This window comes from Centruroides sculpturatus, unplaced genomic scaffold (genome assembly GCF_000671375.1).
Source record: "Centruroides sculpturatus isolate CEXI.00-Female unplaced genomic scaffold, Cexi_2.0 scaffold162, whole genome shotgun sequence".
NCBI classification, from domain to species: Eukaryota; Metazoa; Arthropoda; class Arachnida; order Scorpiones; family Buthidae; genus Centruroides; species Centruroides sculpturatus.
This window is the reverse complement of record NW_019384555.1, coordinates 258458-271358: the sequence shown is the minus strand read 5'-3', so window position 1 is coordinate 271358 and position 12901 is coordinate 258458. Positions and strand designations below refer to the sequence as shown.

Sequence of the window (12901 nt, the reverse complement as noted above, 5' to 3'; positions counted from 1 at the left end):
AACCAATCTGTGATTCCCTCTCTTATATGCGAATTTTCATTGTTATTTCGGTGGAAGAACTTTCCATGTTTACGTCAATTATTAAATTGTGCTATTATGTGAATTTATTATACGTTAAAAATTTATTATACATACAAATTATATTATACATAATTTGTATGTATAATATAATTTGTATGTATATTATACATACAAATTATATTATTATTATTGTATATAATATAATTTGTTTGTATGTATAATACATTTGTAATGTATATTAAATTAACATAATAGCAATAATAGCGCAATTTAATAATTGGCTATTATGTCAGTTTTGTTCATTGTCATTTATTTATCCATAAACCTAGTTTTGGGTTTAAATAAAAGCTTTTACATTCTTATAATAAACTTCATATAGAAAATTACGAAATCGAACTCGAAGGTTATATATCTTTCAAAAAAAAACATTCGATCTCGCCAAGCTCTTGTAAGGATTGCAGTGTCCCTTGTCTCTAGTTGATTTTAGCAAGTAGCGAAGATAGGTAGTCGAAAGACCGGACAATCTACCGACTCTGCCACAACTAAGCGATCAATGGCTGATGCTTAACGTGCGACTAAATATCTGGATGGCACAATGCGCTAATTGGTCAGCTGAATGACGTCAACCTACTAAAATCGGAAATGTTGATCCATCAGCCTAAACTTTGTATTGTTGTTGTTGTGAGAGCGGGCAGACATTATATAATAGTTATAGACATTTTATTTAAAACTTGATAAAAGGCACTTATTTATAATTTCACTAGCTCTTGTGTGTATCGACATTAATTGAAAATTTTGCAATAATTTTAACATTAAACTAAGTTACGTGATATCAAAGGTTAAAACCGATATCACGTAAACATCAAGAAGTAACTTTTATCTGTTTTGTATTTTTTAAGCTTTTTTGTACATTTACTTTAATAATAAAATAATCAAAAACAACAAATATAAATTGCAAATTAAGTTTTTTTTTACATTCTTTATTAGACAATAAAGTATTTTTAACCTTACAGAAACTTGTATTTAATGAGTGAAAATGCAGATTAGTTAACAATTTAATATATATTTTCACCTAAACATAATTCATACTTTTTAATGCATAATTGTTAAAACATTTTAAATAATAAGTTATTTTTTTTTACAAATTCTCTAATCCATCGGTTTGCTTTTCGAATCAAATCCTGTGAAAACTTAAATATAGACACTGGATATATATTTTTCTACGCAATCGGGTATACGGCACATACGAGGCATCTAGAAATAGTTATTCATTAGTACGGTAATATTATTTTAACAAAAAATAAAAAGGATTAAAAAAATAGTTTACTGCGAAAACATTACGGTACAAATGTAACATTACTTTTTCCCCACACATATCGATAAACAATTTCCACCACGAAATGTATGGAAATTCTTATTTAAAACATATATAACTATTATAATCAAAGGAATTTAAATACTTACAGTTTTATTGATTGTTAAATAATTTATACAAGAATTCTATACTTTTAGTTTTAAAAAGGGTCGTACAAATTTGATTAAACATATTTACAGATATATCCACGATGGAAGTGGATATATGAAATTTCTGTAAATTCGGAAAGTATTGTTTCTTAACACACAGATTTTGAACTGACATTCAAAAGCGCAAAATGTCTATTGACAGAAAAAACTGTCAATTCTAACTAAAACATTAAAAAAAATATCTGATAAGAGTAATCTATGGAGAATATTCTTTATTCAAAATTGTTTAACAACTTTTACATTTAAACTTTATAATTTGTTAAGCAAGATTTGTGAAAATTTCTCTTTCAGAGGTATACAAAACTTAGTTAATTTTATTGTTTCGTCTAACTATATTAAATGCGTATGACAAATTCAAAGAATATTCTGACTTATCTTAATTATAAATTTCGTCCTTTCTCGAACTTTTTATGAACAATATCTGTAACAAAGTATAAATTTTCTGTTATTTATTATCCGCGCACGTAAATTTAAAACACTAATCGCGCTATTAAAATGGTCTATTGTGTATGATTTGGTTCAGAGGTGCGTAAAGTTCAAGTATGAAGTTAAATGTTCAAAAAATAATAATCGGCTGTATTTTCACTTTATACTCACTCCATATTACGACAACTAGAAAAAAAAAATAATCTATTTCGTCACGATTCGTTCTGACGACCACAAAATATAATCTATACTTCGGTGGGTTGACGTCATTCGGCTGACCAATCAGCGCTTTGCGCCATCTGGATATTTAGTCGCACGTGATGCTTATTGGTTAATACCCAAGATGATTCTTTTCATAGACAAACTATAGCATTTACAATTTTTTATAAAACCCACCTCTATCTTGAAAATTAAGCTTTTTTCCATTTTATAATAATTAAAAATATAAAAGTTTTTAATAAAACACATGGCGCCACACACGCATTTTTAAAAGTTGCCTGGAAAGTTAAGCAACTGGTTGCTGGATTTTTAGGTAAGATGCTTTCAAAATATGCGGAGTGGTCGAGCAGCCAAATGGCAGATTACCCTGTAGAAATACTGAATTATAATATTGCTGTAATTTGTTTTTTATAACAAATCCACGGACTGTGGACATGTAATATTAAGCGTATCGGATCAATAATTAGTACACACTACAATACTTTTAAAGTGAAGATATATCTTTCGTATGTTCAATGGCACTACACCACTGTCACATAGTATAAATACGATGAACGATGAATCTCGGGGCCAAGTTCCGGGAAATGCACTAAATCCACCCCATGCAAATCTTTATGTAATTGGATGAGGCTTTGTCAAAGATTAGGGTGTCGCGGGTTATAACAGAAAGTGACAACACTATGTATACATCCTAGTTTTAATATTATTAATTAAATGAATCAATATTATTTTTAATTTATATCGTAAATTGTAAATAAATTAAACCCTTTCAAATTCAATTTTTTAAAACAAAAAAGACTCAAACAGAACACGGAAGTTTTTTATTTCGTGTGTATTTTTTATTTAAAAATATATTCATGAAATTAACAGTCTTTATTCGTATCATGTAATAAATATAGAGTAATCCGAAACCTTAAATTACGTAAGAAAAATAAGGAAAAGCAAACATTGAACAAATTTCTCTTGTTTATGATACAGTAATAACTTAGTACAGTATTTTTATATTAAGAAATTTCTTAATTTTTAATAAGTAATTTCTGCATGCTTTTTCAGTTTACATTTGTCTGTTTTATCCGAATACTTTCTGATAAGGCCTTCCATTTCTAAAAGTGAAATATTTAACGTTTTCAAAAACTTTTTGGAGTCAGTTTCTGGAATATGCTTGTAAGAAAAAGCAGTAAAGTGTAATTTATCCGGACACACGAAATATGGACATCCGTATCCATCTACAGAAAACGGTCCGTAAGCGGAGTAAACAGGAAAGAAAGGAATTCCGGGAACCTACGAAAAACAAATGTTTTAATTTCGTTTAATAAGTATCCTATCGAAGTTATCATTAGGACAATCAAAAAAAAATTTATACACCTGACTCGAAATCAATTTCACATCGAAATACTTCAAAAAAGAAGTGTCTCGAAATATATCGGGCATTTCGAAACCATTTTCTTCAGCCGCTATCTTCAAACCGAGGAGAAGATAATTTATGCCTTTTCCATTCATGGCCTTGGAATGTAAATATGTTTCTTTAGTAATATTCTTATAAGTAAATATTTATAAGTTTTAATAACATTTTACCTTATTGATATTATCGGTGTTTTTTTCGAGTGCTTTCCTCAGAGTAATATATTTTACTTTTTCACTGCATTTTTCGTTTAACATGGTCTTGCAGAATTGCAAGGACTCGGTCGTAGTAGATTGCAATAAATCGTAGTTTCCTCTATAAAAATTATGAAGCGTGGCTAGGCTACAAATCTTTCCTTTGTTTCCGTGTAATCTAAAATATACGGAATCGTTTTCAAATATTTGAAAAGTTAATTAATCGAAAAGTTATTTAATATCGTACCTGTAAATTGTAAACTGGTAAGCCAATTGGACAAAACTGTCGACGGTGATGTTGTGAAATCTTAAAAATTTTCTACCAAAGTTATGAAATACTAACATTTCGAGATCCACGTTATCGCACGCCCTAAAAATTATCGATAACTCTGGTTAAATATCGGCCGAATTATTTATTTAAGAAAAGAACCATTTTACATACTTTTGAAATTTTAATTTTGCATTTTCGATATATTTCAGAACTTGGGCGGATAAATTAAAATGGAGTTCTTTCGGTTCTTGTATTACTGAAGTCGGTTTGTACTCTTCACTCCTAATTTATAAACATAAAATTAGCGGTATACAATTTTAAAAATTAAATACGTTTATAAACCCGGGGTGGCCAAACATAGAAAAAAAGTCAATTTTTATGTGGGTATTGAAATTAGTTAAGAACCTTCTCATTTTATAAAGCAAAAGCTATTTTAAAAAGTAATTATGATTGTTTTTAATTATTTAAATACAGAGAATATACCGTTTTCTATATTAAAATTACTATAGGAAAATCGTAAGTAAAATGAAAATATTAGAATTAATTACGGTTCATTTAAAATTTTCGTTGTCAGGACTAAAGCGTGTTCCAGCATACGTTGAAATGGTTGCGCTTCTAACGGACAAGGTCCCATATTTACACCAATCGCCCCGTCGTCCGTTATGTATATCTATATTATTAAAGTAAATAATTATGTTAATATAAATTACGTTGTAACCTAACAAAGAATCGAGAAATATATTTCCATAGAGACTTACGTTTAATCCGCAATCAAACCATCTGTTACAACCGTTAGCGGATGGTCCACAACCGTGAAGAAAATTACATAAATTTTGATTAAGTTTATCTTTGTTAACTGGATAATTTACTGGTTTATCCAAACTTAATACAAACATGGAAGTTTCTAATATTCTAATTGAATTCTTATTTACTTCGTCTGTAATGAATATCAAGCGGCGAGTTACAATACCAACGTTAAATAAGAATCCTAACACGATGTATTCAAACTATATTAATACAATAAATGATAAAGATTATAAACTTACCTTGGCAGAGAATTTCGTGTATGTTAGCCCACGTTTCTCGATGTTCAGTCGTTAGTATTCCTACCGGAATGCCCATTTCTGATTGAGATAGGATGTGTTGTAATTGTCGAAAAATTTTCTCGGATGCAATAGGCAAGCCATCGTCGTCTAACACGTTAATTTGATAGAACTGTTGTGTAAAGGAAATAAAGTTTCTTTATATAAAGTTTGTATTTTGATGAAATTCGAGAAGTTTACCTTGTTATTTCTGGCTACGATAATGTGTCTGGGATAATTCGTGTAATCTCCGTAATGATTGCATCTATCGCAGTCTCTCAAAGGAACTTGAGTTGTTGAAAATAAGAGAAAATACTGACTCATATCTAAAAGATTTCCCCTCATGACATCTGGTTTCACTTGATGACTGTAAACAGTTTCAACAAGAAAACAATACAAATCTATTCTATTTTGTCAAAAATATTTCAATAAATTGTAGGATAATAAGTTTTCGTCAAAGTTTTTTAATGGTAAATTATTGTAAATATATTGCGAATGATAAATATTAATATTTGAAGATAAATATATTAAATCTGTCAAATTAAAATACATAAAAACAACAATTATTGTTCTTACCAATCAATCATTCTTTTAAAATCCGCAATACAGTAAACGAAAGTTGATACGAATCTGTTAATATATATTTAATATTTTATGTAAATTTATAAAACACTTTTTAAAACAATTTTTTAAACAAACCTCAAATAATGTTCTTGTGTTTCAAAATCTAATTGGTGAACGTGTGCGGAAACTGCTACTCTAGGGGTAACGGGTTCGCGATCGGATTGTAATTGTGCTCGTACCCATCGGTCCGAAATCTATAGAATTATAAAAGTAATTTGTAAATAGATGATTTAGCTAAATTGCTATTTTGTAATTTGTCTGTTTTTTACTCGAGATAATAAATAAAATATTCTGAATCGATCGGAATCAAACTCGAATCATCAAAATACGAGAAGTTAGTCTTTTTACTTGCCTTTGCCATTCGGATAACATTTTTTCATAGAAAATATTTAAAGTATCAAAGACAAATTTGTAAATATATTTGTGGAAAATGTATGCCTCGTACGTAAACGCATGAAATGAAAAATTAGAAGTTAAAGTTCCTACCCAATTGTCCAACGAAGAATACTGTTCTTTTAAAATGTCGTATAATTTCTCTCCTACTCCACCTTTCTTAAGAAATTTGCGTACGTTCTGCGAAAATTAAAATAAATTTATTTACATCTAGGCGATAAACGCGTTTATTTATAAAAACAGACTTAATTTAATTTACCTTTTTTGTTTTCTGGTATTCTTTAGGTGTGGTAAGTGGCTTAACTGATTCCAGATAGGTTCGTAAGGATTCTTTTAGAGGAGGTAACGGCTGTTTCGGTAGATCTTTCAGGTGCGCAGTCATCGGACCTTTGCTATACTTTGGAATGGCGTGTTGAGACCAGAACAAATCATCCCCGGTAATAAAATCTTGGCTAAGAAAATTCTCCATTGTCAAATTCAGGAATGCCTAAAAAATTCAAAAGAATATGTCGTTTAAAAGACAGTAAAAAGAGATCATATTTGTTATTGTTTAACGTGCTAAATTCGTGTAGTGTTTGATGTTTTAATAGTTTATGTTAATTTACATATTTTTTAAACTTTATTAGAATAATTAACTTATTTTAAAGTTATCCTTTGAATTAGATTTTACAATAAGTGCTAATTTATTTAAAATAGAACTATATTGTCAGGGCTTTGGGACCGGAGCCGGAGTTAATCAGAGAGTCCAGTTTTTGCTGGAAACGGAGCTGTAAATTCTGTAGAAAATTCTTGGTTTCAGTTTCTGAACTGTCTTCTTGTTATTTTTGTACGCTTAGATGCTAATTTCTTTAGCTATTTACTAGAAAGTTTTGAGCTTTTCACTTTGCAAAAGTTCTCTAACAACTTATATTTCTGACTTATACAAAGGATACATTCTTGTTACGTTCTATTTATTTTTACAAAATTAAATACAATTTTTTAGTTTATATCAACTATAATCAAGAATACCATAATTCGATGTATAGACAATATTTTATTAGCTTTTAAATAATAATTAAAATGCTACAAGGTGAATTTTGTTTATATGTTAAGTACTGTTATACTGTAATCTTTCTAATATAATCTGGCAATTGTATGTTTAAATAAAATGATATTATTATGAAATATTATTATTTTTATTATTTAGATTAACGCTTTCTAAACTTTATTGACGTCAGAACTATTTTTTGTTTACTGTTTAAGTATTACGTTATATCTTCCTATTTCTTCAAACGTTAAAGACTATAAAGAAAACTTGTATAGAGATAAACGCTGATATTGCAGATTGATTATTTTACCAATTACAGACGGCGTTTCATAGAATTCGATTAGTCATATAACTTTTGCATTATGTAATTAGAAATTCTTTTAAATGTAAGCAAACAACTACTAGCAAGCTGATTAATTAAAGATAAATTCAAAGATAATTTTTATTCGTCGTTAATTAAACAATTTGTAATTACTCTTTATTAAAAAGAAAAAAGAATATTTACTGTACATAGAATCAAAAAGCCTGTCCAAAATCCAAGCTATTAGGTTATTAATTAAAATAAGAGTAATGTGTAGTAAAGAATTTGAAAATTTTCAGGTTTACATTATATACTATTATAAATTTCCATAAAAGTAAGCGGGAGAGCTTGTAGCAACCTAATATTGTTCTTTGGTTGGACGATGTAGATTATTGGGCTGCAATTCAGACCTATAAAGTCCCACTATAAAGTCTGTCTATCTGTTTTTATTCTTAAGAACGGAGATAGATAGCCTACATGAAAGTCAAGACCAGATATAGAAAACTTAGGGGCAGAAGGCACCGATTAACTATATAAGAACTTCCGATGCAAACCGAAAGTTATTCCATTTCAAAACTTTTTCCCTGAAAGGATTTGGATAGATGACCGGGCCGACTCCATTGTTAACGGAACAGTATGATGTACAGTACTGTACGAAAGCACGCCACTATTAATTTGAGGTGGAGAGGATATATTTTAAATAAAATAAATTAAAAATTGCAGCCCGGCATTGTGACCGTGTCACAATAAATAATTGCTCGTTACTGGTATAGATTTATATATTTTCTCCCATTGTGATGAAAATTATATACTGTAAACCCTATTTTACAATGTTTTTGTGCAAAAAGTGTGGAAAATTTCCAAGTACTTTTTCAAGTTTATAGTAAAATGTTTGTAGGAAAGATCATAAAACATAAAAATAAAATATATACAACATGGTATTAAAAATACTGATAACTAAATCAATTACGATGTACTATTTTATTTATAATACGCGTAAAAATTAATATAATAACAATGTTACATCATTTCACATTCATCATCTTAAATACTTATTGCAAATAGTTGTATCTATAGAAAAATTTAAACAAGTAAATCAGAAATTATCGTTTCCATATATCTAGTGTTAGATAAAGAAATACATTTAAACAATTTCGAGTACAGTAATTAAAATTTGGGACCTTTTACGAATTTAGCGTCAAATCTAATATAATAATTGCTTATTTCTAATTAAATATCCATTAAAATATTTTACTAAATTATGTTATCTGTCATAAGAGAATCAAGAAAATCGTTCTATATATAACAATATAATGCAAAGAAGTAGAAAAACAGCTTCATAGTATAGTAATAGCGTATTGTGTCAATATCGGTTCCATAATTGTTAATAAATGTTTCTAAGTTACTGATTTAAATGTTAAATGACAGATTAACATTTACCTTTTACAATCTTCTGAGTTAACACCGAAATTGTCCAAATCGAACGTATCACAGCGAATGTATTCGCAAATAATACCTTTCAGTCTTTTTTCAGCATATTTATACCCCTTTGTTTTATGAGATTGGCTAATTAAAAATGCAATATAGTGATGTTACTTGTTACAAATGATTTCCATTTTTAAAGAAAAATTGCTTAACATAGTAACAGCAACGCATTAAAATGCAAACAATAACATCAAAGTTACATTCTTGATCGAAATTTCTTATATGAAATAAACACTAATGAATAAATTTAAAAATAATTTGTGAAATTTACGTAATGAAATAAATAAAATTGTTCTGCAAGAACAATTGCTAAATAATTAAATTGGTCGTCCACTGTAATCGACAACTTTATTAATTGATTAATTTAATATTAATTAATATTGACCCCCAATTTTTATTTTTAATTATTAAACTTGGAGATCAATATGGTCAAAAGAAATCAACAGAATGCTCTTCGGAGTTTAGAAACAGGGAAAACTAACCGTTGTTCACCAGGTTGACAGCAACAGGATATTATTTCAGAAGTTAGCAGTAATGCCCGAATGTAATGTAAGCAAACAATTCGACTATTGAAAAAATTATGCAGACACGTCAGCATCTGGTATATAAGTCAAGAAAATCTTTCCCAGTACTAAAGCTCACTCACAAGAAGGAACTTTTACTATGGGCCAAGGACAAATGACATGGACGACACTTGGAAACATATCTACTGGACCCACTACTCGCATGATTTAAGAAGGGAGGAAAGACTATATTCCAAATGACAACAAGGTAGTAGTGGTTCAGGTATAATGTGGGGTGATTTTAGTTGGTAAGGAAAGACTCCATTTTATTTTTTTACAAGGACTTACAAAAGCAAATGGTTATCATGATATGTTGACAAGCAATCTCTTATCTTTTGCAGAACGTGTTGCTGGAATCGACGGTTCTTTCAACATAACAAGAACCCCATTTCCACAATAAACTCTATGTATGAATGGTTTTTAGCTAATGGGGTGTCTCTTAATAATTGTCGGCTCTATCCGGATATTATATCTTTGAGGGATTCTGGCTAGAGCTGTATATGAAAATGAGTATCAACATAATAGTATAGAGGAACTAAAACAAGCCATAATTTTTCACTGGGAAGAAATAAGCGCATTTGTCCTCCAAACTCATACAATCAAGGCTAGTCTGCATCTACAAAGTAATTTTAGTCAAAGGGAGGCATCATTAAATATTCGATTATCGTTAAATATACTTTATTAATGTGTCATTAATTCTTTCGATTAACTCCTTTATATTTTTGAAACAGTCAAATCGATTGTAATAGTTTAAAATTATAGTTTACTTTTTTCTCTCTCAATAAACGATTCTCATTTTTTATATGTGAATTTGTAGAAGTTGAAAGTTGAAGCAAGCCAAAACTGTTTACAAATTTTCAATGTGAATGATTTTATACTAAAATATATTAGTGCCGTTATATTTGTGGAATGCACCTTAGACCTTAGACTAGTACTAACAGAGCACACGAAGTGACTTACGGAGAGTAGAATTTAATTACTTACACTTGTTTAATTCGGTCAAATTTTGAATTGAAACAAATGTTTTTAAATAGTTTAATTGGAAGTTCGAGTCTTATTTCTGCATTTTGTTCGTTTTCCATTATGTCGAATTTTAATTTTAGAGTAAATTTAAATTACGAGGGTGATTCAAAAAGTAAGGTAACCTCTCCTGTACAAATTTTATTTCACAGACAGATATAATGATACAGATTATTATAGCACTGGTACATATTATTTTTCAACATACTCACCATGCTTGTCCAAACATTTATTTCAACGATATACAAAGGCATCGGTGCCAGCAGAGAAGAAATCAGCGTCAAGTCTCTTCAGCAACTCCATGACGGCTTGCTGAATTTCTATATCAGTTTGGAATCGCCTACCACCCAGATGCTTCTTCAATAGCACGAAGAGATAGAAATCCATAGGGTTCTAGGTTGGGGCTATAGGGAAGATGCTCCAGTACCTCCCACTTGAAGCACCGTAAGAATTCAGTTTGCACATCTATCCTACCTTTATCGAACTCGTTGCACCAAACCCACATCTGTTTTTGTGACACATTACCACCGTACACCGCAACAAGTTGATGATGAATTTCTACTGGTAAATTGCCCTTCAGATCGAATCACACTACGCCCTTTTACGTTTGACCACGTTTCCGTGAGCGCAGCCATTTTCAAAATGATAATGCAAGAGCCTGACGCAACATTTGCATCATCTAACGCCTGTGCGATAAAGCTGTGGTCTTCCGCTGCTGCCCTAATGAGAAATTCGAACAAGAGGAAGAATATGACACTCGTGAGAGCTCTTGTTACCTTACTTTTTGAATCACCCTCGTATGTTTCTATTCTTGGTGTTATCGTATCAAAAAATCGTAATTCCATAAAATATTGCATGCCCTAAATAACTTACATGTAAAAATCTTTTATGATACTTATACATTCAAAAGAGAATTTTTCAATAAAAGGGAAGATCTCTAAATAATAAATTTATTAAGATAATTATGATTTTATAAGCAAAATGAAATATTGTACTTATAAGTTAATTCACATATTATTAATATATAAATACAATTACTGTATGTACGATATGAGAATGGAATAAACATTCATGATTTTACAGCTTGTTTGAAACGTTATTAAGATCAGTTCATTGACCAATAATCTTATATTGTACTGACGATAAAATTCACCACACACAATCTTTAAATAACAATTATCGGGAGCGACTTCAGCTTATTTGATTCTAATTAAGTCCATTTATGAATCGTCATCCTATCAAATCCGAGGTAAACTGTCATATCCGGGGTATTCGTCAAATCCAGGTTCGCCGACATCCGTCCCATAGTTTCAAAGATTTCCGTCCATTCTCTCAAAACAATGGGCTAATTGTTTCTGAAATGCTATAAATTCCTTCTTTTCGGCCTCGATCATACTAGCAGCCTGCATACCAAGTCTGTAAAATTTAATGTAAACTTAATTCCAACATTGGAAAGAAGCTGTTGATATAAAATAAGCCAAATTAAAATACAAAAGGTTATTCGTTTCGTTATTTTGGTTACAATTTTGTCTATTTTTGTATACTAAATAAATGTCGTTCTAGCTAGTGTTAAATTGTTATATTGTTAACATTACAATATTAACAATATAACAATTTGTCGTTTGCTTTCCAAATCTGCTGTAGGAAATGTAAAATAACTGGAAACGTAAGCATTTCTTCATTTTAATTATCAGCGAAGTCTACCCGTTCATATTTTGTTACTAAGGGAACGTTCGTATCAATCATCTTCAACTTACTATCGAGATAATTATTTTTATATAAGAGCTTTCATTGTAAATTAAAAGATAACTTGTATAATCAATCTTCTATAAAATTCGTTTCATTATCATATTATTTTTTCTCTCGTTTCTTAATTTCTTGGTTTCTTGGTATAACCTCAAAGAAATTTTTAAGATTTTTTTGAGGTTAAACCATAAAAAATGTATTTAAATTTCACACTTTATTTAAATTAATCAACAAGTAATTTATAAGTAATTATTTACTTTTTCGACAGAAAATCAATGAGTAAATTTGCAAAGAAAAAAATGGATGTCCAAAAAGGCACGAGTGGTTGTGTATGGGAGTGTTATGGTGCCTGTGCTCGTGTATGATAGAGAAACTTGAGTATGGCATAACGAAGAGAGACTATGTGAGAAATGAACAAGTGCTGAAAGAATGTGAGATGAAAGAGAATATGGTTGAAAAGGTGGGAAATTGGCCCTACGATGGTTTGACCACATCGAGGGAATGAAAGAGGTGTTAAAGAGAGTATACATGGAAAAAATGAATGGGAAGTGCGTTAGAAAAAGGCCGAGTTGAAACAAGTGGAAGAGAATCTGAAAGAACGTA

The 12901-nt window shown here is 29.8% G+C and overlaps 1 protein-coding gene across 1 annotated transcript; it reads right to left on the bottom strand.

The window, feature by feature from the left end:
- Positions 1 to 3213: 3213 nt before the first annotated feature.
- Positions 3214 to 10939, bottom strand: LOC111623799 (carnitine O-acetyltransferase-like). The gene is made up of 14 exons (XM_023366499.1): positions 10799 to 10939; positions 6416 to 6643; positions 6250 to 6336; positions 5839 to 5957; positions 5716 to 5769; positions 5341 to 5506; positions 5104 to 5272; positions 4816 to 4994; positions 4606 to 4727; positions 4229 to 4339; positions 4034 to 4156; positions 3766 to 3964; positions 3556 to 3693; positions 3214 to 3471 (listed from the first exon to the last, which is right to left on the bottom strand). Exons 1-14 carry the CDS (start codon positions 10937 to 10939, stop codon positions 3214 to 3216), a joined length of 2094 nt encoding a protein of 697 aa, XP_023222267.1.
- Positions 10940 to 12901: the final 1962 nt, after the last annotated feature.

Coding starts and splice junctions, on each gene's coding strand:
- LOC111623799 (XM_023366499.1), bottom strand. CDS start 10,939: ATGGATTTCTATCTCTTCGTGCTATTGAAGAAGCATCTGGGTGGTAGG. Junction 6,644..10,798: donor CTGCTGGCACCGATGCCTTT/GTATATCGTTGA, acceptor TGAATTTTTTAG/GCATTCCTGAATTTGACAAT. Junction 3,694..3,765: donor ACACCGATAATATCAATAAG/GTAAAATGTTAT, acceptor TTACATTCCAAG/GCCATGAATGGAAAAGGCAT.